Source organism: Schistocerca nitens, chromosome 2 (assembly GCF_023898315.1).
Source record: "Schistocerca nitens isolate TAMUIC-IGC-003100 chromosome 2, iqSchNite1.1, whole genome shotgun sequence".
Taxonomy (NCBI): Eukaryota; Metazoa; Arthropoda; class Insecta; order Orthoptera; family Acrididae; genus Schistocerca; species Schistocerca nitens.
Window position 1 is genome coordinate 325,024,446 of NC_064615.1, and position 27,092 is coordinate 325,051,537.

The 27,092-nt window shown below is 40.6% G+C and overlaps 1 protein-coding gene across 1 annotated transcript in view; it reads right to left on the reverse strand.

Annotated features, from left to right (window-relative positions):
* Window positions 1-2,220: 2,220 nt before the first annotated feature.
* LOC126236123 (acyl-CoA Delta-9 desaturase) overlaps window positions 2,221-27,092 on the reverse strand; it is a 160,698-nt gene continuing 135,826 nt past the window's right edge. The window contains exons 6-7 of the mRNA XM_049945197.1: window positions 10,994-11,301; window positions 2,221-2,449 (exon numbers count right to left, since the gene is read on the reverse strand). Of these exons, the coding sequence (XP_049801154.1) occupies window positions 11,019-11,301 (283 nt within the window). The 3' untranslated portion in view covers window positions 2,221-2,449; window positions 10,994-11,018. The remainder of the gene's footprint in view (window positions 2,450-10,993; window positions 11,302-27,092) is intronic.

A 27,092-nucleotide genomic window follows, 5' to 3' on the forward strand; every position in this document is an offset into this window, starting at 1 on the left:
ACTGCTATGGCCTTGCAATCAGGCAAAATACAGGCAATCTTGAAGAAATGAGGAGAGCTATATGGGCTTTATATTTCCACACCGCATCCACGGATGAGCATCCACAACATGGTTTGTGCCCCAAAGGTGAAAACAGCTGGTGTAAATACAATAGGGGACTAACAACAGGAGAGAAATACATTCACCACCACAGTCTACCATCAGCCATCATGGCAGAAATAAAGCCCATTTTCAGAGATCTGGCTGACAGAAGTCTTCTGATGAAATGTCTTCACGGAAAAACGCAGAACCCCAACGAGTGCTTGAATAGTGTGATATGGCATCGTCTCCCAAAAACAGTGTTTGTCGGAATTAATACACTACATTTTGGTGTGTATGATGCTGTGGCAACCTTCAATCTTGGAAATATAACTAAATGCCAGGTCCTTCAAAAGTTGGGTATGTGTGTTGGTTCCCGTACGGTACGTGCTATGTTCTTTTTAGATCAGCACAGACTAAGGCATGCTGATAATATAATCAAGACATTAGTGAAAAAAGCAAGACAGGTGCAGAGGGGTGCCAAAAGAAGACTTGAAGATGATTATGAAGACTGTGAAGGGGGTATTAGCTACGGATCAGGAATGTTTTAATCTTCTTTCTCCGTTTCCCGTAAGTTTACTTTTTACTTCATCTAGGAACATTATCTCAGGTACTGGTCAACCTAGAAGTCTGAAATTTTTATGACGTAGTGACATAGGTCCCTATTACATACTGAAACAACGATTTTTTAATTACTTGATTTACAAAAGACTTAGGGGTGATAGTCTAGTAGAAAGCGATGGAAAAAATTTACTTAAAAATAAATGTACAATATCTCTGTAAGAAAATACTTTGACAATAAACTGTTGTTTCAGTATTGTTGTAACATATGAATGCACATACAGTAAAATTTTTACCTCTCTGTCTCCAGTAGTTTGTGAGAAAATGTTCCCTATAGTAGGCATATATTAACATTGCGGGGATAGGTGATTCCGTATCCCCTTAAGGACGGGTGGGCTGCCATTCCTCTGTAGACTTTTAGATAACTCATTAAAAGTGCCCCCAGCAGCTACTAGACAAACAGACAGAGGTAATAAATCTTTCTTACGGACTGATCCTGAGGAATCATCCTGAAACTAATCTATCTTTTTCACTTGATTGTATTGAAAAACTGCAAGTTTAATGCACAGAATTCGACAGAAGCTATATAAATTACCTGTTTCACGTCGGGTGATACAGAATATGCATAGATCTGATAAAAGCTCATTAGTGTACAAATAGCAGGGTTTTTACCTTAGAGACAGAACATAATTTGAAGTCTTTATGCTGTTACTGTTGGTAGTGTTTCTGCTCAGACTTCCATGCCAGTGACCTACCATATCTTTTATACCATATGATGCACTGAAGGAATGTAGTTGCAAACATTTGAAAGACTTAACTAACCTGGCATGTACAGCACCTTTTTTCTTTTTTTGGTATGGGTGATTCCTTCGACTGTATTTGAAGGTCGTGTATTATTTACTGTTGATATCGGTGCTGTTATGCATCTTTATCAGACTCCTCTATGATAAACTGGATATTTACATAGTTAATCAGGTTCCTGTCATAATACACCTCAATAGAGGCCTAAAGATGGTCCTTCGCAGAGCCTAAATCGATAGCAAATAAAGCAAGGCATTTAAATGGATTTGAAGGATTCGCTCATACTAACAAAAAGGTAATAGCTTGTGTGTACCTGAAGACGGATATAGCAAGACATACAGCAGTGTCTTTATCATAAACAAGGTCTATAAATCGAGCAACCCTCACTTAGCTGTATTTTTTGCCAGTACGGAAGCATCAGTTGCCTATTTTTCCACAATGTAATTTCTACTTTTTTAACTGCTTCTATAACCTCACCGCCATATTTGTGAGTGCAGAATCGCGATCAATGCCACCAGGAACATAGATGTACCGCTTACAATTACAAACAGAAACTCAGATAATAATGGCGGAAATCGATGAAGGCAACCAGATATTTGCAGGAGGGTCTAATTTTTTTCTGTGTTCGTGCACATTCTATTTGCAAATGTGGAGCAATGTGATAGTTCAGGAACATACATCTTGAACAGTGCAAGGCGACTCCCACACCTCTGGCACCAGCCAGATCAGCACTGCAGGAAATGTGATGGGTGCCATTAAAAAATAAAACCAATTCTAAAATTCTAGATCAAATATTTTTTATTATAACTTAATCAAATGGAGAGAGACGGCAATACGGTTTTACGCAAATAAAGTTAGGGCATGGGGGCCAAAAGCAGAGGTTCTTAAGTTGTTGGTGGTCTCCAGCAAACAGACCCTTGCCTCGATACACTTGGACGATAACCAGTAATCCAGTCCGCAGTTTCCAGTGAGTTCACCAGCTACCTTGATAATGACATCCTTTGTCAGCCTGAAACACGAAACAATGAATGTAAGAAGTATGTTACACAGATTAGACGTACGTTTTGTTCCATACATTTATAGTGAGGAGATATGCAATAATGTAGCACATGTGTAGAATATGTCATAAAACAAGAATACATAATATATAATTTAAAAAAAAAGGAAGTACGCGAATGTTCCTTCAACATATCCTAAATGAAATGTTGCTCATACTTCTTGAATAAGTAAAAAAATGAATTATGTTTTCTTTTTAAGAATCAGTAACAAACTGGCCACAAAAATATAAATGTATAATATACTGAGACGCATATGATAATTCTTAGCGTACTTTAGCCATGCACAGTCTAACAGAAAACAGTTTGCAAAACTTACCTACATTGGTCGCATTACTGCACTCAATTTGTGCAGAAGACATTTTACGTAACTGTCAGTTATTTGATTTTATTTATAATATTTACATCAGTTGCTTATACTAAGAAATTAGATAGTGGAGTAAATCCCTTAGCTTCATCCTACAATTATTTAAACTTTTTATGTCTGCTGGCAAGTTACTGAAAATTCGTGTTCCTGAATAATGGATAGCTTGCTGGACAAATGTAAGTGATTCTGAGTCGTTATGTAGATTATTCGTATCATTGATTCCATGAACTGAGTTATTCGACTGAACAAGACAAATTTCGTTAAGGGGTAAATACTCCTTCAGTGAGAAAAGTGACGCACCACGAATCCCACCGCTGCCCAGGACGTCTCCAGATATGTCTTTCCCGGTCACTGGGGCTCAGCTAGAAGCGGGACTTGTCACTGAAGACAATTCTACTCCAGTCAGTGAGACTCCAGGCTCTGATGACCAATGAAGGCGTGTCTGGAGACGCCTTGAAGAGCAGCGGGATACCAACCTGGTTGTCACCCATCGCACAGCCCGCCAATGAGGAGTGATGCTCTGGGGCGTCATTTCATTTCGTAGCTGAAACACTTATCTGCAGCACCCTTATAGCACAGTGGTACGTCGATGGTATTCTACGCCCCGTTCTGTTGCCTTTCATGGTTAGCCATCCTAGGCTTACATTTCACCGAGATAACGCCCGCCCACAAACGGCGAGGGCTTGTACTGCTTGTCTCGTGCTTGCCAAACCCTACATTGGCCAGCAATGTCGCCGGATCTCTCTGCTATTTAGAACATGTGGAGCATTATGGGCCGGGCCTTCCAATCAGCTCGCAATCTGGGCGATCTAACGCGCCAATTGGATAGAATTTGGCACGATAACCCCCAGGAGAAAATTCCATAACTCTGCCAATCATTGCAAAGCTGAATAACTGCTTACATAAGGCCTACAGTTGGAACGGCATGTTACTGACTTGCTCAATTTGTAAAGTTCTTTCCCTTGAATAAATCATCCAATTTTTCTGACATTGTAATCATTTGTTTGTCTGTGAGTGTACTTCACATCTACGCATTTCCATCGCATTCGGATAGTTCCTTTGTAGTGCGTCGTCTTTTGGGTTCAGAGTACATTTGGGGAAGCGGTACATAGTATATTATCCCATGAAAAGGCGTCTGCATGAGGTTCTTGAGTTCACACCCCAAATAATTCGTAATGCATGTTTTTAGATACGGGAAACAAAATAAGTAGATTACATTCCACGGATATGACACAGATTTTGGCTCTGTTACACCTCCCCTTTCTCTTATGTTTGGTAACATTTGCAGATGCATTTTGAGAAGAGAGTGGCACATGGATGTGTTGTTATGAGATTGGGTACCGTCTGTTTTTGCAAAACACATATTCTTCTAACGTTAGTGTTATGCCCCTAACAGTTAGTAGCCCAAAGTTCCTTGAAGCGTTTCATAGTTTCCATCCGGTCCACAACAACAAGAGTGTTGTAAGAATTTTGCCTCAGGTAGAAAACCACAAACAACCAATTTCTTCTCCGCGATTACCAGAGCTATGCCGGAACAAACCCACCAACATAAATCCGATAGTAAATATACAGGTTATTATATGTGAAATCGTCATAAGCCGATTCGTTGAAGACGTAAATAGGGAAACATCCGCAGCAGAGAGTGTAAAATGATTTTCGAGGAAGCTAGTCAGCCCGAAATGTGATAACTTGCAGTGTTTTACTCAAGGATAAATTCGAAACAACCAGCTATAGAACAACGGGAATCCGCGCGCAAGAAAAACAACAAACACAAACTACGTTACAACACAAAACAGTGTTACGGTGACTGCAGTCCATGTATTAAACAAGGGTTTTTAGACTAAAATTGCTTAGAACTTTGTGACGCTGGACCTGAATAAAGTTTGCATGATATGTTAGGAAGTAGTATGCAAGAAGCAATAAAACAGTTCGGTCGTCTTCGTTGTAAGCATTAATTCTAACCATTAACACAGAAATCGCATTTTTGGGTGGAAAGTGAGTAGGTATTAGTTAGGAAGTTAGGCATCCCTCATTAGTCTAGTGCATTTCGTGTGAACTGGTATTCTAGAAGTCAGTGACACTCACAAGGGATGCATCCACCCAACGAGTCAAAGATTTCTCTCATCTTTCGCACGGTTTTGACATATACTTATCTGCAACAAATACTACACTAGTACCATGTGTTTCTCAAGCCTTTTTGGGAAATCTGGGTTGAACGTTTTACGAGCCTGTTGAAGCCCGTAAGAGATCGCAAGCGTACTGCATTTGAATTTCGTCATTCTCTCTTATCTATCTTGCACCTATCACTTGTATCGTTGTAATGAATAATAATAATAACCATAATCATAATCATTGTTAATATTTTCTTCTTACTTGCGTCCACAGTCCTGCAATATTTTAAAAAATGATAATGTTTTTAACCTGGAATTTTATTAAATGTGTAAGGGGTGATCAAAAAGTTTCCGTCTGAGGGTGCCGCTGCAGCGCATATGCAACGAAGCGCGACCCCGGTGCGGGTATATAAGCACTGACATATAGGCAAGGGATTAGTGTGGCATTCTTGTCTTTCCACCGTGCATGTCATGAATGAGGAGACGTAAACTATGACGGCGTTATTACCAAATAGGTCCAAACAGAAGCAACGTGCTGTTGTTCTTTTCTTTGCAGCCGAAGAAACAACACCAGTAGATATCTATCGGGGAATGAAGAATGTGTATGGAGTAGCATGTCTGTCGAAAACTACCATTGTGAAATGGTGCTCCAAGTTCATGCTGGGTGCTGCTGCTTCATGATAGCGGACGTGTCGCAAGTGTCGTGACGCAGAAGTTACACCAACGCAAGTAGAAGACACACGGGCGTCCGCCCTATAGACTGATCTCTCCCATACACTATTATCACGACGTCGGTCCCTTAAAATGGGCCTTGAAGGGTCGACGATTCCTGTCGGACGAGGATGTCCAGCAGGCAGTTACGAACTTCTTCACGCGGCAGAACACGATGTTATACCAAAAGGGTTTCTTCAACCCAGTGCGTCGGTGGGATGATTGCCTCAATGCTCACGGAGATTTTGCCTGATTCGCGTACCGATTCTGGACTGTACGGTCTTCAAACGGAAACTTTTTGATCGCCCCTTGCATTTATTCACAATCGCGATTTCGACCTATTACACTGTGCAACAACGAAAATGTAAATCGAATGAAAATAGCCAATTCCTATCAGTTCTAATGTGTTGATCGCGAGTATCACAAAGAGAATTCAAAATTAGTTATAGTTTTCATTTCACACTGTTTTATTATGGTGAGATAATTATATACGGATTTTTATGTTCAGTTTAAAATCAAATATTATAATGGTCTGTAAAAGTCATAATAACTAGTAACAATGGATTATATTATTGTACCTGGTCTTACTTGTGTGCAATATTTTGGATATAAACATTTTGAAACCAATTTTAGTGGTCTTTTTGTCCCCCTCTTCTTCAACTTCAGTGACTTTATTAATGCATGTAATAATTTTTGCACATTTGTTTCCAGATTAACTACCAGTTGTTCAAGTCGACTGTTATTGAAGTAAACAAAAATGCCACGAGTTTGTGTTTACCGTGCTGACAAATTTTGCTATGTATGTGGAGAAGAGACATTTGCTTCACAAAAACAGCAAATAACTCCATTGATTAAAAAAGCTTACAGTTGTTACGCTGGGTGCGAAATAGGTAATCAGGATAAACCTGGACTCCACATGTGATCTGCAACATTTGTGCCAGCTACCTCAGGAATTGGATGCATGGGAAAGGACGTTCAATCCCCTTTGCAGTGCCCATGATCTGGCGTGAGCTAACTAACCATAACAGTGACTGCTACTTTTGTATGGTTCCTCCTATCAAGAAGGGAATATCTAAGAAGAAGAAGCGGACAGTGATCTATCTATCTGCCATACGTCCCGTTCTACATCGGGAAGGATTGCCAATACCTGAACCACTGACAGAGTATGAGATTACTTCTGACAGGGATTCTGAATGTCCTGAACCATGTACATCACAAGATCCAGAGTTCCTTCCAAATATATCATCAACTAATGATCCACAAAAATTGTATCAAAATGAGTTAAGTGATCTCATTAGAGATTTTGAGCTCTCTAAAGCTAAGGCTGAGATTTTAGCATCAAGCTGCAGCAGTGCAATATTCTGGAAAGCAATGTAAATGTTTCATTCTACCACAGAACAGAGGAACAATCCACTCCTTTTTTTAACACGCAAGATAGTCTTGTGGCATGTGTAGACATAAATGGTCTAATGAAGGCTCTAAGAATTAATAACAACCCTGATGAGTGGAGACTCTTTATTGATTCGTCAAAGATGAGCTTAAAAGCAGTGCTTTTACATCTTGGTAATGAGCTTCCTTCTATTCCAGTTGGGCGTAGTGTACATATGGAAAAGTCATACCAAAATTGAAAATTTTACTACAAGCTATCAAGTATAATGACTCTCAATGGCAGATCTGTGGTGACTTGAAAGTGGTTGCACTGCTATTAGGTATGCAGTTACGGTACCGTATATTAAATATTGCTGCTTTCTCCGTTAATAGTATAGTCGAGCTCGTGCATCTCATTACAGTAAACATGAATGGCCACCAGAAAATCTCTCCAATCAGGTATAAAAAACATTAAGAGTGAACCTCTAGTACACCCTAAAAAAATTCTGCTCCCTCCCTTGGCCATCAAGTTGTGTCTAATGAAAAACTTCGTTGAGGGAATGAAAAAAGAAGGTGACACATTTAAGCACTTAAGGCAAGAATTCCCTTACTTAAGTGATGCCGAAGTAAAGGAGGGCATCTTTGTAGGCCCAGAGATTCGAGAGCTTTTTGGAGACCATGCTTTTGATGGAATCATACAAGGTGATGAGAAGCATGCATGGCAATGTTTTAAGCAGTCTCTTTATAGTTCTTAGGGAACAAAGGAGCAATAAATAACAAGGAGATTGTAGATAACACGTTGTCATGTTATGAAAAACTTGCTTGCAACATGTCATTGAAAATGCATTTCTTACATAGTCATCTTGACTTCTTCCCCAAAGATTGTGGTGGAGTAAGTGATGAACATGGGGAGCGATTTCGTCAAGATATTGCCAGATTTGAGAAGAGGCATGCCGGGAAGCAGAGCCCCACTATTTTAGCAGATTACTGCTGGACTGTCATGAGGGATGTTTCCGAGTATGTGTATAAACGTCAAGCCAAGCGAAAACGGTCATCTTCTGAAATTATCTCTGAACAAAATATGTAACTGTATATACTGTACATATGAACATTTATCATTTTTAATCCTTTATATACATTTGTGACCAGTTAATTTATATATTTTCTTTTGTGTTTTACATAGTTCGGTACAAAGTACACTTACAAAATATTTTCATTCATGTTATATTATCTTCATTTTTTCTAAATATTTTACTTTTATACTTCCAGAATGACACTGAAATTTATCAATGCATAACACATAACATAATTCAAATAATTATTCACTTAAAATTTGTTATGCTGAATCTTGGAACATGAATGCGTATTTAGTTAATGAGTTTTTTATACAAAAATGTAGATTACTTCTTTAAAAAAAAACTAGAGCTACATATTTATGAAGATGATGATTTTGTATCATTTTATACTGAAATAAACATAACTAACTCAGAACCATGCAATTTATACACTTTCGCTTCAAATTTGTTGTTCAGTGCTATGCCATTCTCAAGTGAAAGATGTAATATTCGTCATTTACATAAACAGCAGTAACCTGACCCCCTCTTTTCCCCCACCCCCCTCCGCGCCACCAATTCTTTAAAGAATCGAAGTCCCACATATAAAACAGTTTCAAATGTTTGGTTACTTTACAAATGACTTAATGTGTTAAATATTAGACGTTAAGCATCCAAGTGAAAAAAAATATAGAATGAATTTTGAAATTACACAGATCAAAAAAAGTTTTGCATCACCCCAGTTCCCAGAACTCGTGAAGATAGACGTTGACTGTGGACATTGTATCACAGACACAGTCCCTTTGACTGTTCAGAGATGTCACTAAACCCACGCAAAGATGTGTCTGCATATCAGCAGAGGACGGATGAAGCTGGTGGAGGTTCTGTAATGGTCTGGGGAGTGTGCAGTTGGAGTGATAAGGGACCCTGATAAGTCTAGATACGGCTCTGGCAGGTGACACGTACGTAAGCATCCATTCATGTCCATTGTGCGTGCTGTAGGACTTGGGCAATTCCAACGGGACAATGCGACACCCCACACGTCCACAATTGTTACAGAGTAGCTCCGGGAACACTCACTCTTCTGAGTTTAAACACTTCCGCTGGCCACCAAACTCCCCAGACATGACCATTATCGAGCATATCTGGGATGGCTAGCAACTTGCTGTTCGGAAGAGATATCCACCCCTCCGTACTCTTACGGATTTAGGGACAGCCCTACAGGATTCATGGTGACAGTTCCTTCCATCACTACTTCAGACATTAGTCGAGTCCACGCCACATCGTGTTGCTGCAATTCTGAGTACTCGTAGGGGCCCTACACAATATTAGACAGGTGTACCAATTTCTTTAGCTTTTCAGTGTATCTCTAACTGCACAAACATAACTTCTTGCGCCGTAACACGGGGCCCTCGAGATGAACGGTCCGCTCAACGAACTTGTAATGTCACACTAGTCGCCTTGCCCGGCAGCACAGCGGACGTTCGGACCACGTGAAAGCAATATGTCTACGAAAAGGTATCCGCTGCGGGTATTAACTTTGTCATGTGCTATGGTGAGTTTACATGCCTTTAAACGCGCAGTTAAGAATTGTTAAACTCGTCTGAATTAGTAACTCGCTACCTGCTGGTGTCGGCCGCTGGTTCTCGTAAGAGAGGGAGGGCCATAGACACGGGTTCCCAGGTGGATGTCGTGTTTCTTTACTTCCGCAAGGCGTTTGATACAGTTCCCCACAGTCGTTTAATGAACAAAGTAAGAGCATATGGACTATCAGACCAATTACCTGATTGGATTGAAGAGTTCCTAGATAACAGAACGCAGCATGTCATTCTCAATGGAGAGAAGTCTTCCGAAGTAAGAGTGATTTCAGGTGTGCCGCAGGGGACTGTCGTAGGACCGTTGCTATTCACAATATATATAAATGACCTTGTGGATAACATCGGAAATTCACTGAGACTTTTTGCGGATGATGCTGTAGTACATCGAGAGGTTGTAACAATGGAAAATTGTACCTAAATGCAGGAGGATTTGCAACGAATTGACGCATGGTGCAGGGAATGGCAATTGAATCTAAATGTATACAAGTGTAATGTGCTGCGAATACATAGAAAGAAAGATCCTTTATCATTTAGCTTCATACAGCAGGTCAGCAACTGGAAGCAGTTAATTCCATACATTATCTCGGAGTAGGCATTAGGAGTGATTTAAAATGGAATGATCACATAAAATTAATCGTCGGCAAAGCAGATGCCAGACTGAGATTCATTGGAAGAATCCGAAGGAAATGCAGTCCGAAAACAAAGGAAGTAGGTTACAGTACACTTGTTCGCCCACTGCTTGACTATTGCTCAGCAGTGTGGGATCCATACCAGATATGGTTGATAGAAGAGATAGAGAAGATCCAACGGAGAGCAGCGCGTTTCGTTACAGGATCATTTAGTAATCGCGAAAGCGTTACTGAGATGATAGATGAATTCCAGTGGAAGACTCTGCAAGAGAGACGCTCTGTAGCTCGGTACGAGCTTTTGTTGAGGTTTCGAGAACGTACCTTCACCGAGGAGTCAAGCAGTATATTGCTCCCATCTACGTATATCTCGCGAAGAGACCACGAGGATAGAATCAGGGAGATTGGAGCCCACACAGAGGCATACCGACAATCTTTCTTTCCACGAACAGTACGAGACTGGAATAGAAGGGAGAACCGATAGAGCTGCTCAAAGTACCCTCTGCCACACACCGTTAGGTGGCTTGCGGAGTATGGATGTAGATGTAGATGTAGACCTGTAGTGTCGCGTGCTGCAACGCATGCGCCGCGGCCAGTCGTCCTCGCAGACCTCGCCACAGCGTCGTTAAGTGACGAGCGACAGGCGACGTGCGTTTGGAACCCACCTGGACAGTGTTGAGGCGGGCCGCCCTACTGCAGGAAGAGCGACTGCTTGGCGACGCGGCGGCCCTCCTCCTCGAGCGCGGAGACGACGTCGTCGGAGGCGGCGAGCGCGCGGCGCACGGCGTCGCCGCCCACGGTGCGCAGCCCCCACGCCCAGCCCAGCGCCGCCCACACGCGGATCGCCGTCGTCACGCAGTCGTCGTCGTACGAGCCGAACTCGCCCGTGCGGTAGTCCCACGGCAGCAGGTAGTGGTACTGCGGCCAGTGCGTCCGGTTCAGGAAGAACACCAGGTTAGAGTCCACCGAGTACCTGTCGGCAGACCACACACGTTCGTGTTGTAAGTAGGCTGTTTACGTTTTTATGTTGGCAACGCCACGTAGCGCTCTGCATGAAAATCGCTGGCTGTGCTGTGTGCAGTCTGTGGCTGGTTGGCATTGTTGTAATATTCGCTATTGTAGTGTTGGGCAGTTGAATGTGAACAGCGCGTAGTGTTGCGCAGTTGGAGGTGAGTCGCCAGCAGTGGTGGGGAGAGAGATGGTGGAGTTTTGAGAGCGGATGATCTGGACGTGTGTCCATCAGAGAGAGAGTAAATTTGTAAGACTGGATGTCATGACCTGATATATATATTATGACTTTTGAACACTATTAAGGTAACTACATTGCTTATTCTCTATCAAAATCTTTCATTTGCTAACTATGCCTATTAGTAGTTAGTGCCTTCAGTAGTTAGAATCTTTTATTTAGCTGGCAGTATTGGCGCTCACTGTATTGCAGTAGTTCGAGTAACGAAGATTTTTGTGAGGTAAGTGATTCGTGAAAGGTATAGGTTATTGTTAGTCAGGGCCATTCTTTTGTAGGGATTATTGAAAGTCAGACTGCGTTGCGCTAAAAATATTGTGTGTCAGTTTAGTGATGAACAGAATAAGTAAAGAAAGAAATGTCTGAGTATGTTCAGTTTTGCTCAGCTGTTTGAAAATCAAATAACGTAAGGGGTTTATCAGCACAATCATTCATAAATTTTTCCAAGGGGAGGTTGTACGAGGTTCACTCCAAAAGAAATGCACACTATTTTTTTAATCCATCTTTTATTCTACATGTTTGAAAGTTTTACAGTGTGTAGATACATCCTTTAGGAACAATATTTTCATTTCTCCACATAATTACCATCCCTCTCAACTGCCTTACGCCATCTTGGAACCAGCGCCACTATAACCGCAAGATAAAATTCTGGACCAACCTGTTGGAGCCACTGTTTGGCAGCGTGCACAATGGAGTCATCATCTTCAAACCTTGTTGCACGAAGAGAGTCTTTCAGTTTCCCAAAGAGATGATAGTCACATGGAGCCAGGTCAGGAATGCAAGGCAGGTGTTTCAGTGTTGTCCATCCGAGTTTTGTGATCGCTTCCATCGTTTTTTTTGACTGACATGTCCCGTGCATTGTCGTGCAACAGCAAAACATCCTGCTTTTGCCGATGTGGTCGAACACGACTCTGTCGAGCTTGAAGTTTCTTCAGTGTCGTCACATATGCATCAGAATTTATGGTGGTTCCACTTGCCATGATGTCCACAAGCGAGAGTCCTTCGGAATCGAAAAACACCGTGGCCAAAACTTTTCCAGCAGAAGGTGTGGTTTTGTATTTTTTTTCTTGGGTGAATTTGCATGATGCCACTCCACTGCTTTCCTCTTCGTCTCTAGTGAAAAACGATGGCGCCATGTTTCATCACCTGTCACAATTCTTCCAAGAAATTCATCTCCACCATTCTCGTACTGTTCCAAAAGTTCGCTGCATACCGGTTTTCTTGTTTCTTTGTGAGCCACTGTCAACATCCTGGGAACCCACCTGGCATAAACCTTTTTTAACGCCAACACTTTCAGTATTCTGCAAACACTTCCTTACCCTATCACAACATAGTGTGACAATTCGTTCACTGTGATGCGTCTGTCAGCTGTCACCAATTCATTAACTCTCTGCACATTGTCTGGAGTGTGTGCAGTACGAGGCCTGCCGCTGCGAGGACAATCCTCAATATTGCCGTGCTCGCTTTCATCATGTAACCTGCTTCCCCACTGACTAACTGTACTGCGATCGACAGCAGCATCTCCATACACCTTTTTCAACCTCTTGCGGAAGTTTCCCACTGTCTCGTTTTCACAGCACAGGAATTCTATGATAGCACTTTGCTTCTGACGAACGCCAAGTGTAGCAGCCATCTTGAAGACATGCTGTGACGGCGCCACTGACGGGAACAGGGTGAACTAAGTTTGAAAACAAGCGGGAAGGATGTATCTACACACTGCAAAACTTTCACACATGCAGAATGAAAACAGTATTTTTACAAAAATAGTGTGCATTTCTTTAGCAGTGACCCTTGTAACTCAATCACACCCTCTAGTCCATCGCTGTAAGTCGCTCATACACATCCACTCCCACTCGCCCATTCTCACTCACTCATTCAGGCTAAATCATTATCATTATCTTTCTGTCACTGACTCCTGTCTCACAGTCACACCCTCCTCCATTCTGTCCTGCTCCTACTGCCCCCTCTCACTGTCACTGTCTCCGTCTCGCTCTCTCTTACTGCTGATATCTCAGTCGTTCTTATCCACTGCTTCTGTGTCTTCTCACTAGCATCATCTCTCTCTTCCTTGTTGTCATAGACTCTGTCTCTCATAAGCACTGGCTCTTTCCACGTCCACTCTCTCCTTCTCTTTATTCCTCTTCCGTTGGCACTGTCTCCGTCACTCTCTTCCTAGCACTGTTCTGTCACTGGCAACTACATTTCAATGCCACTGTGTCCCTCTCTTTCTCTAACACTATCACTGTCCCCTACACTCTTTCTATAACGCAACCACTGTCTACTATCTCCTAGTATTTATTACTTTTCTGCCTCTTTCCTGCTCCTACTTTCTCCTTTCGTCTCGGCGTAAGAAAGCGAGAATACATTATTCACATGCCAAAATTTTTGGGCAAATTCATACAAGTGCTGAGGAAGATAGAATGAGGTAGCCGGTACCCCGCCGTTCAGTTAGAGTCTTTCAAACAGGAGCATATTCGCCTTTTTTGTGCTCCGATAGGAGCATCTTTCCGCTGGTTCCCTTCTTTGACCCTCTTTCAGCAGGTCAAGTCACTCGTATGTAAAGAACGTAAGGATTAGTAAAATTTTGATATTCTACTCATATGTAAATGAAATAACGCGAACCTATTTTTACAACTCGGAGAGGATTTTACGAGCCAAAAAAATTCCACATGTCCTTCAGTACTACAACATGAGTTTCCCAGAACCCTCCTGTTGATAATGGAGACACTTCGCAACATATTTCTCCGTGCCAAGTCAATTTATAAACTACGCTTTCGCCTCACTGGATTTTGGGTGTGTTTTTTACGTATACAATTAGGGTAATTTTGAACCTTTGTATCGAGAAAATATTCAAGGTTGTTCGAGATCGTGATCTTAGAAATATATCGTAAACATTTCAGCCATTTGCTGTTCATAGTGGTCTTGGCATCCGTGGCTCGGATTGGTACCCAAAAACCATGCTTTTCGGGATTTCTCAGGAGCCGCCCATGAACTAAATGGTGTCCCCATAAACCCCTTAAGACGCACCACAGACCACACATGATGCAAAAAGAACCAGCTGATTTGCTTCATTTCCCTAAGCTGGAGGAAGTGTGTAATATTTATAGTTTGATCGCGTATTGCAAGATTGTTACAGCAAAACGATCCTTCTGTTGGGTATAAAAATGGTCCCTAGCACAAGGGCTATACGATACACTTGACTCTCCCTGCCTTTGTATCACCAATAGAACTCAAGGTACGAATCCCAGAAAAATCACGTTTCTATGCGCGGCGTTTTGGAATGTATTAGGCAGCACATTCTATCGCGTGCGTACCGATTGAGTCCCATTATCAAGGAACGAGTTACAGGGGAGCAGATGCAGGAATCCTGCATCGTCGTCTACAGTGCCGCTTGCCGCGACCACTGTAATTTACTTTGGCGTAAACTACTTTCAGTTCTACATCAAGAATGTTTCTAACTAAGCTTCAGTCAAACCACTACAGCGTACCTCGTAGCTTCAAATGAAGAAGTCACCCAGGCCCAAACGACTAATCACTTCCCGCGGAATTCAAAACCGACGTCTCTATATATTCTGCTAACGAATACATCAGTGCGTCACTGCCGGCCGCTGTGTACGAGCGGTTCTAGGCGCTTCAGTCCGGAACCGCGCTGCTGCTACTGTCGCAGGTTCGAATCCTGCCTCGGGCATGGATGTGTGTGATGTCCTTAGGCTAGTTAGGTTTAAGTAATTCTAAGTCTAGGGGACTGATGACCTCAGATGTTGAGTCCCATAGTGCTCAGAGCCATTTGAACCATTTTTGAATGCGTCACTTAAAATCCTAAGTATATTTCAGTTCAGTACAACGTTCAAGAATTCTAGATTGGCCATGTATAGATGTAGCCGACCTAATGCAACTAGCACTGTTTTATCTTTTTCATGTGACAATCACAATCACTATGTTTACATGTGGCTCCCAAAAGGGGATTTCGTAAATCGGTTTCCCAATGCCGCTTCTGGTCGGTCGTGTAAACACTCCAATATCAATTCTGTGAATGCGGTTCTAGTTGCTTGATTTCCACGTTTTTTATGTATTTTATTTAAAACAAAAATTCCTTGTTTCATGTTATACAGTCATCACGTACCATTTCTGAGATGAATGACGGTATTCAGACGTAAAAAGTTTGAGTCACGAATCACATCCTAGAATCTGCCTGTTGTCTGTCGTCTTCCATACTGTAAGCACGCCATTTTATTTTCTCCTTGTAAATCATGAGTACTAACAGTTGTCTTTAACTTCATAAATGTTTTTATTCATTTGAAATGTTGCCACTATCCTTTACTAATGATATGTATAGTTTCTTTTAAATGTTTCAGCTCTAATTACGTTGGAAGTGACTGGTTTTGTGACGTGTCGATTAGCGCGCCTTAATGTGCTGGGTGCACGTGACAAAAGTCGAACCACGCAGTCTAAATTTTCTTTCAGGAAGTCTGATTAATGTTTTTATAATTTAATGCAAAATATTTTATCGCATTATACTTTACTTATCACACTCCTGCGTCAGCAAATATACCTGCTAATCAACAAAGACTCTGAACCTGATGACTACGCAAGCAGGTAAAAAAATAAGTCTTACTTAGCCATGAACTGGATATGATATTTAGAGTAGATTTTATATTATGATATCTTTCCTTGTTCTACTCGAACTGTGGTCACAGTAATGTGTTTCGACTTCGAAAAAATAGTTTTCGGAAGAATGCAACACTAGCGTTTCAATTCAAAATCCAGTTCCTCTTATATTTTTTTGAGATAACATTACAACTTCGATAATCGAATTTCGCTGCCATATAAATACACAACTGTTTTTGAAACGTGCTTGTGTTGTTAGGTTACATCTTGTTTTTAAATTTTTTTGGCTAATCTGGAACCGGCCGCGGGGGCCGAGCGGTTCTAAGCGCTTCAGTCCGGAACTGCGCGACTGCTACGGTGGCAGGTTCGAATCCTGCCTCGGGCATGGATGTGTGTGATGTCCTTAGGTTAGTTAGGTTTAAGTAGTTCTAAGTTCTAGGGGACTGATGACCTCAGATGTTAAGTCCCATAGTGCTCAGAGCCATTTGAGCTAATCTGGAAGGAGTGACATTTTGTGCAGTTAAAGGCAAATAAAAATATTAAACCGAGCATGAAATTGCCTACCTCTGATACGTTTGATTGAAAAGAGACAGTCGTTGTGCTGACTAAATCAGAAGCTGGAACAGCTGATTACCAGATGCCATTTTTTTAAAACAACTGACGCTCGAAAAACTAATCTTTGACCGGTCTAGAAAAACAGCTTCAGCCTTTAACATGTAAACACAACAGAAAATGGTTTTAGAATTTCGGTTTTAGTCTTCTGAAGTTGTGTCGCTTGTAAACGTAGTGATTGCGGAGACGCTGGTGCAAAGACTAGTGACAGGAATTTTACCTCACCGCCTCTCTTCCCCTTGCCGGCCAAATACTGGTAGTGAAAATTTTCTACCGGCTTATCTCTGAGACGAGAGCCAGCGCACAAGCGGAGTTGGGTGGTACTTTTATACGCCGCGGAAAACAACGGCGCCTGCGCCAAAAATCATCGTGCTGCCACCTAATGCAAAGTGAAAGCACAGCACGTCTGTGGTAAAGGCGCAAAAACGATAATTCGCTACCGAATATGTGTGTCACAACATCCCGATCCTGCCAGTCGAGTCAAAGACCGTCGTTTCCTAATATCAGATAAAACGAGATTCCACATTTTACTTGAAGAGTAGCACTTGTCTCCATTTACAAAAATATCTGTCATTCTAATATCAGTTGATTCACTTTGTACAGAGACTCAACAGTGAGACACAGGAGCAGCTACCAGTTTCTCGTTATATATCACTCTGTGTCTCTCGGCGATAGAGTGCTCCACTACCGCAGTTTTATTGGGTTATAGAAATCGTGTGTGGTGACAATGTTCAACAAATCTGTTATGAACGGTGTGAACTGTCTGGTCAATATACGTTTTCCCACAATGGAAACGGATTTTGTAAATACCAAGCTAAAGCAAGCTCTAATCCTGGTTGGCGGACAAAACACACTTCTAGTACTGTATCTTCTTCATGTCCGTCCTATCTTTGTAGATACGCTCCCAGTATATGGTAGGAAAATTGCCGATGTTCTCTCACAGTAGGAATACGTTCTGGCGAGATTTAGCACCTCACTTGAAGATGATACTATGACCCGGCCGCAGAGCCGTTAAGAATATTATAAGGCTGCATTCTTAACATCAGCCTATATTATTTGTCACAACAGTTGTATGTCATTTTATGAAAGATATAAGTTTCGGCCAAGCAACAGACCATCATCGGCTATAAAAGATACAACATGAGAAGACATCGTTATTTGCGATATATATATATATATATATATATATATATATATATATATATATATATCTTGTTTTTTTTTCCCTTTTTTTGCGTCTTTTCATATATCTTTGATGTTGTAGCGCATTTTTCGTTTGTCCTGTAATATAGAGACAAAAATTGTTTTCTAGATATAATATGTAACTGGAAATTATTTCTTTTTTGTAAGTAGATAAATATGTTTAGAGTTTATTGATTGTGGAAAGCTTTAATTTTTTTTGTTTATCGTTTACTGTAATACATTTGTTAGAAAATAGTTGTGTAAAGATATATGTAATTTACTTTGATGTGGTATAAACTGTGGGCGAGAGTATTGAGAGAGAGCAGTATCGATAGTCTATCCAACAAAGCGGGGGTGTGTTGTTGGGTAGCTAGAGAGGCGGACACATGTTTTACTGTGGGAGTCGTGACTTTTACGAGCTGGTGAAGATTGAGTTTAGTGGCAAACGATGTCCGTTTTTAATTACTGTTGTAAGTAGGCTGTTTATGTTTTCTTATTGGCAACGTTACGTAGCGCTCTGTATGAAAATCACTGGCTGTGCTGTGTGCAGTCTGTGGCTGGTTGGCATTGTTGTAATACTCGCCATTGTAGTGTTGGGCAGCTGGATGTTAACAGCGCGTAGCGTTGCGCAGTTGGAGGTGAGCCGCCAGCAGTGGTGGATGTGGGGAGAGAAATGGCGGAGTTTTGATATTTGTAAGAATGGATGTTATGAACTCCTATATATATTATGACTTTTGATGACTATTAAGGTAAATACATTGTTTGTTCTCTATCAAAATCTTTCATTTGCTAACTATGCCTATCAGTAGTTAGTGCCTTCCATAGTTTGGATCTTTTATTTAGCTGGCAGTAGTGGCGCTCGCTGTATTGCCGTAGTTCGAGTAACGAAGATTTTGTGAGGTAAGTGATTTGTGAAAGGTATAGGTTAATGTTATAGTCAGGGCCATTCTTTTGTAGGGATTTTTGAAAGTCATATTGCGTTGCGCTAAAAATATTGTGTGTCAGGTTAAGCACAGTCTTATGTATAATTGTACAAAGGGGACGTTTCATATGTCGACCCTTAGCCGAGGATACCTCACTGGAATCTTCCGATTTTTTCTTGTAGTTTGTGTAATTAGTGTAGCTTTTGTTTATTGCTAGCGCGTAATTGTAGAGAGAATCTCCTTTGTAGTTGCAGTCTTTCATTGTTGTACAGTAAAGCAGTTGTGGCATGCATGTAGATTTGCACCAAGTATTTCGCAGCTGCAATTAACTAGATATTATTTTCAGTGCTATGTTAACGTGTTTTCTTACTTTTACTCTTCAAATTGTGCTTTTCTGTGTTATCGTGTGAAATATTGTGACAATAATGGCGTGTGAAAAACGTAACACTAGGCTCCAAAGTAAACTGAGAAATAATAGTGACGACGAGCGTAGCTTACCACCACCACTGTGTAATGAATTAGCAGACATTCAAAGTAGTAATTTGGTAATTGTGCATAGGGAAATGGAGCAGGCGGCAAATAATGGCCTAGACAGTGAAACAATTAGTGAACAGGGAAGCATTATCGATCGATCGGTCGGCAACAGCTCGCCTCAGGAATCCGAAATGACAGGACACAGTCTTGCAGATACTGTAGATTCAGGTTTTGGGGCCTCACCGTTTTCTCAAATAAGTCAAAACACATTTTCTGCTTGTCAAAATGTGAATGCTGCCGGTGCAAATGCACTGCCGAAATGCATAGAGGAACAGATTCCAGACCCTAATACATTATTACTGCAATTAATGCAGCAAATGAAACAAAATCAGAGACAAACACAGCAACAGTTAGACACAATGGAACAAAATCTTCAAAAGTTAGACACGATGGAACAAAATCTTCAAAAGTTAGACACAATGGAAGAAAATCTTCAAAAGTTAGACACAATGGAAAAACACCAGAGGCAAACACAGCAACAGTTAGACGCAATGGAACAAAAGCTTCAAAAGTTAGACTCAGTGGAACATAAGCTTGAACAAACACATGAAGATTTAACTACTGAGTTACATAACATTGAATCGAAATGTCAAAAAGTCTGTAATGACGTAAAAACAAATTTGTGAGCATTTTCAACCTATTTTTTCGCGGCATGAAAATGCATTACAGAATCACGAAGCAGCCATAAAAGAACTGCACACTATTGTTCATGAAAATCATGAGACCTTGCAAGCTAAAATTGACTCAGTAGCATCTACCGATTCGGTTACGCAACTTGCAAAAACTCAGGAAAACAAAGAACACAGTAGATACTCTGAAAATTGGTTCAGAAAGACACATGGAGGAAATTAGTTCATTATCAGAGAAAGTAGTTGAACTTTCGGATCAGCTAAATAATTTATCTACGAAGGTAGATGATAATCTGAATGACACAAAACCGGTAGTCTTTAATGACACAGAAGAGTGCGAACAAATTAGGAAATTCAAACAAAATCAGAATCAAATTAATACGCAACACCAAAGAGAAATCCGGGAAGTACAAGATCAGCTGACACAGGTAATACAAAAATTACGTATTTCAGAGGACACTCATGCCCCAATACGGGAAGAGGGACATAGAAACACGGAACAGCCACAAAATAATAACACAGCGCATTTCGGAAATTATGAAAGAAATTGGCAAGGTGCACCGAATTTTGAAATGGAACCGCCGAAACGACGTAACAATGACCGATATGCGACTCACCGACATCATGATTTTGACTATAAGCTGTTCATTACTGCACGTAAATTCAAAACATTTAAGAATTCCGGCAACGACATTCATCCACAAGCGTGGCTCCATCAATTCTCTCATTGTTTTCCTCCCAACTGGTCATTAGAGCACAGATTAGAATTTATGTGTGGCTATTTAGAGAATGAACCAGCTGTAAGAATGCAATCGGTCATTCACGATTGTCACACTGAAGGAGAATTTTACCATGCCTTCCTCTCAGCATATTGGTCTCAAACTACACAAGACCGAGTAAAACATAGCATCATAATGATGAAACAGTTCGAACAATCTGAATTTTCCAGTCTTGTGAAATATTTTGAAGACATGTTGCACAAGAATCAGTACCTGTCAAACCCATACAGCCCCTCAGAACTCATCCGCATTTGCTTAATGAAATTGCCTGAACATTTAAGAAATATTATTTTGGCAGGACGTTGCAAAGACGACATTGAAGCTTTTCAGGGACTGTTACAAGAACTGGAAATTGACACTGACAATCGGGGAACGCGAAAACAGGAGCACAACAATTACAGGTCACATCCGTCGCAATTCCGCGATGAAAGAAATAATAACTGGACACGACAAGGCTATTCTTTCAACGTAAGTCGTGACCGAAACAAACACCACCCGTATGACAACCGTTGGCAGAGTAGTAATAATTACAGGGAAAGATCACCTCTTCGCGGTAATGACTATCACAGAGACAATCAGAGAAACAGGCAATATGGGAACCAAAATAATTATTATCAAGGGAGACAGAATAACTTCAGATGCAACGGTCCAGCGCGCAGTTACGATTCAGGGAGAAATTCTCCACCACGTGACCGACGAGAAAGAAACTATGGAATCTACCGACATGACGACAGACGATATGATCGTAACGACAGACCTGAATTGCATCAGAACTGGCGGGATTCAAACAGAGCAGAGCCCTCTCGACAAGGTGAATTTGTAGAAGTTAGGTCTCCAAATCCCAATAACGACGCGCGCCAACAAAGACACAATAGGCAATGACTCATACCGCTGGCAGCCACAAAACGTACTCATGAAACTGACGACGCAGCTGCCGTAGCTAGTAATTACGTAAAAATGGAAGACGTTAGGGACATCTTACTCCAGGAACACGACGTAAAAAATAACAACATTGCATATCCTGTGATTCACATTACTGTAAATGACGTAAAATTTACGGCAGTACTTGACTCTGGCAGTCCCATTTCAGTAATTAGTGAAACAGCTTTTAGAAAATGCAACATATCGAACGATTGCCCCACACTTCCGTTACGTAAGTTTAAATTACAAGGTGCAATCTTTGGAAAAAGTGTAGATGTACGCCAACAAACCAATTTAGAATTCTTTTGTCAAAGCCACAGCTTCTCTATGAACTTTCTTATTGTTCCATTATTGTCGACGGAAATTATACTGGGAGTAGACTTTTTGAATGAATACAAAGAAATCTTAAGCTTTCACGATGCTGAAATAAGTTTAGAAAAAGAAGGTAAGTCAGTAGCTTTGAAATTTGAAGATTGGCTCTCAAACCATGACGAAGAAATTAATCGGCTTTACCTCCTGTTAGACAACAGTTCGGAATTTTCGACGGAACTTGACACTAACAATCACTCTGCAAGTACTGACAGGGATGATATCGACGGCGCATTTGATACTAATGAGTTAATTCAGAATAAAATTCAAACAATTGAGAATTGTAATGACAGTGATAGGCAAGACCTTTTTGAGATTTTACAAGCACATTCCACAGTTTTTACTCACAAAACAGGAACAATCAAGGGATTTCAATACCAATTTCGTGTTCGTGAGCATACTAAATTTTGTGTTAGACCATATGTAATTCCAGCACATTATAGGGACCGTGTTAGAACAGAAATACAATCTATGCTTGACGAGGGCATTATTGAGCCTGCAGTAAGCTCACACAACAATCCATTACATGTTCTTGAGAAGAAAAATGGATCGATCAGGCTTGTCTTAGATTCGAGACAAATCAATACTATCATCATTCCTGAAAGAGACAGGCCGCAAACGTTAGAAGAACTTCTTCAAAATTTTAATGGTGTAAAAGTGTTTGTTGTCTTCTACTGATCTCAGATCCAGCTTTTATCAGATCGAACTTCATCCAGAATGTAGAAAATACACAGATTTCCTTTGTTTCGGCGTTTGTTATCAGTTTCGGAAACTTCCTTTTGGTTTGAACATTTTTTCGGCAGCATTCATTCGCGGGCTAAATTCCATATTACCTGAGTTCTTAAAACGTCACATCACTTTATATGTGGACGATATTCTGATAGCAGAAGCCTCATGGGAACAACACAATCGCATCCTCAACAGTTTGTTACGTATTTTTGCAGAATGTGGAATTACAGTTAACTTGGAAAAGTCTGAATTCGGTAGGTCAAAGGTGAGGTTTTTGGGACATATTATTTCTTCTGAAGGCATTCAGCCGGATCCTGAAAAGTTAGAAGCAATCAGAGCCATTCCAGTTCCATCCACAAAAAGACAAGTCCGCAGTTTTCTAGGTCTCGTAAATTTTTACCGTCGTTTTCTGAATATGCAAATTCTAGTTACACCAAAACTTTGTTCTCTCACTGGAAAAAATACTATTTGGAACTGGGACGAACAAGCACAGTTGGAATTCAATTCTTTGAAAGAATCGCTACTTAACGCGCCAATACTAGCTCATCCAGATCTGTCACAAGATTTCTGCTTTAGCACGGATTCTTCTAAAGTCGGTCTTGGTGCCCATTTATTTCAAGAAGCCATAGAAAATGACACTACCATTCAGAAAACCATTGCTTTTGCTAGCCGAGTGCTAACAAAATCTGAAAAAAATTATTCCGTTACTGAATTAGAAGCTTTAGCTATCGTTTGGGCATTTAACAAATTCCGTTTCTTTCTTTCTGATAAGCACGTAAAAGTATACAGTGATCATCGTGCATTACAATTTCTTATGTCTTCAAAATTAAATCATGACAGATTAAAACGTTGGGCATTGTTTCTGCAAGAATTCCACTTCACAATAGTCTACATTCCCGGCAAGGAGAATATTGTTGCGGACGCACTGTCACGCGCACCGGCTGGGCTTGAGAAAAGTAACACAGAAGGTAACCTCGAGAAAAATTTCAGTATTCTTTACATTCAGAAAGTCGCCTTTGAAAACTTCATCACTACATCTTTAAAGGACATTGCTCATGAACAAGATAAAGATCCGATTTGGAAAGACATCAAGAGCAAATGGCATGAAAAGACACACACACAGATTCGGCATTATTATCTGGTTAGAAACAACATACTGTTCAAACGCTGCACTGTTGATGACAAGCTATGGGTACTTTGCATTCCTGACGATTTTGTTAATAAGCTCATTTGGTACATTCATTTCAGCTATGCACATTTTGGCCCACGAAAATGTTATCATATTCTTCGAACGACTTGTTATTTTAACAATATGGAAAAGAGAATTCGAAGAGTCTTGTCTATTTGTAAACTTTGTCAAAAGGCGAAACCATCTACTATCTCCCATCGTGCTCCGCTGTTTCCTATCATTCCTTCTAAATTAAAAGAATTTGCTGTTGTTGATCTCTTGGGACCGCTTGTCAGAACATCTAATGGATTTTCGTACGTTCTAGTCGCTGTTGAACTTACTTCAAAATTTGTTTCTTTCACACCGTTACGTAAAGCCACTGGACGGTCTGTATCCAACGCCTTTGTTAAAAATTTCTTACGTGAAGTTGGACACGTTAGTAAAGTCATTTCAGATAACGGACCGCAATTCAGATGTGCTGTTTGGTCACGCATGCTTCGGAATCATAAAATCAAACCTGTTTTTATTTCATTGTACTCACCACATTGTAACCCCTCCGAACGGATTATGAAAGAAATCAATAAGCTTTGCAGACTTTATTGTCACAGAAAGCATCAGCATTGGGACAGATACGAGGTGTGGCTAGAAAAAAAACCGGACTAGTACTGGTGAAACAATAAAACGAATGCAATAAGGCTGAAAGTCGCGTGGGCTGTCACGTGACTCTCGCTCCGCCTACTGCTCGAGTTTGATCTGCCTCCTGCACTCAGTCTGCCCATGGCGTCTGTTTTAAGTAGTTGACGTTTTGTCTGTGTGCCGGAAAATGTTGAGTGTACAGAAAGAACAGCGTGTTAACATCAAATTTTGTTTCAAACTAGGAAAATCTGCAAGTGAAACGTTTGTAATGTTACAAGTGTACGGCGATGATTGTTTATCGCGAACACAAGTGTTTGAGTGGTTTAAACGATTTAAAGATGGCCGCGAAGACACCAGTGATGACACTCGCACTGGCAGACCATTGTCAGCAAAAACTGATGCAAACATTGAAAAAATCGGTAAACTTGTTCGACACTTTCCTTGTCAACTCCTGTTAACTCAGACACTGCTCTGATTGTTAAACGGCGATCTTGTCGAACAAGTTTACCGATTTTTTCAATGTTTGCATCAGTTTTTGCTGACAATGGTCTGCCAGTGCGAGTGTCATCACTGGTGTCTTCGCGGCCATCTTTAAATCGTTTAAACCACTCAAACACTTGTGTTCGCGATAAACAATCATCGCCGTACACTTGTAACATTACAAACGTTTCACTTGCAGATTTTCCTAGTTTGAAACAAAATTTGATGTTAACACGCTGTTCTTTCTGTACACTCAACGTTTTCCGACGCACAGACAAAACGTCAACTACTTAAAACAGACGCCACGGGCAAACTGAGTGCAGGAGGCAGATGAAACTCGAGCAGTAGGCGGAGCGAGAGTCACGTGTCAGGCCACGCGACTTTCAGCCTTATTGCATTTGTTTTATTGTTTCACCAGTACTAGTCCGGTTTTTTTCTAGCCACACTTCGTATTTACACTTATTTCAAAACGTGCTGAATGAAATGCCTCATGACTCCACTGCTTTACCACCTACTCTTGTACTGAAGAATGAAGAACCACCGAACAGAATCAGAGAGCTTGTACCTTTCCCGAATACACGTAAACTTCGACACAAAGACATAATTGATTTGGCTATTAAAAATATAAAATCTGCAGCAGACAAAAGGAGAAAACTACACGGTAAAGCAAATGCAAAGAAATTATATATTGGTCACATAAGAAGAAACACTTGAGTCACAAATTCTTTCTAGTTTACAATGGACCTTACAGAATCCGACGTATACCACATGATAATTGCGTTGAAGTTGAAACGCTGCGTACTAGGAAGAGTAAAGGTTTAGACCACATTTCACATGTAAAACCGTTTATTGAAAGATAACCTGCTTTTTAACTTTGTCTTTGCCACATAATTTTTCACTTTACATTGCTAGTAGGCTTTGTCAGACTTAGAAACTGTTAACATGCAACAGTGTTTGAAGTTAACTATCCAATCTAGAACCTAGGATACATATATAGACAGTAGTTACGAGTGCATTGTTATAGTGAACAGACGACACAGTGTTATTGTGTGTGTACATTCTTGCTTGTTAGTTGCACGATTACGTAACGACTATAAGGCTTACATACCTAGAACATTTACCAGTACTGCTAATGAGATTTTAATGCAACATTTTGGTTTACTTGAAAATACATTCTGGATTTAAAGTACTTTCTGTGAGATACCAGATAACACAGTGGTTAGTTTATGTGACAGCTACACGATTATATCACGACGCTACTAATGAGTGACAATTTACAATGTTGCTTTTGCAGTGTTTCTGTTTTATTTCTGCACAGTTTTTCTATATTATTCTGGAAAGTAAAACATATTTTAGTAGTAACTTTTGTGGTATAGCTACAATGAGACAACCTTTTTCGTAGCACAACAATACGTTACATTATAGTACTTTCTTCATCACGGCAATAAGCATAATAACTACGATATCTATACGCAAAGCATCTCACTTTTGTTTATCATGAGGTAAGTACATTGACTTCTGCAGAACTTAGCTTTCGGAGGACGATAACTACGACAATTCCACAGAGATTATCTTACAGCAAGACGCACATTTAGCGCTACAGGACACGCATTTGAGAGATTAATTTTGTACTTAAGCCATTTATTTTTCAAGATTTTTGAATTACAAAGAGTTTTCCATGATGCATTTCATTCCATTGCTGTAATCTGTAACACCTGAGGATATAATTACATTAATCCTCAGGGGGGTACACACTTACTTTGTGCACCATGTGTGTGGCAAGCACAAGGAGCCCTAGCTAATATGGTATTTGCTTATACAACTTTACACATCGGTACCATATTTCTCTAACACACAAATTACACAGCTATCTGATCATTTAACTGAGAGATAAACTTTTTTTACTACATCAGTGACACATGTTTACGCAATTACACAGCTGGGTAACTTC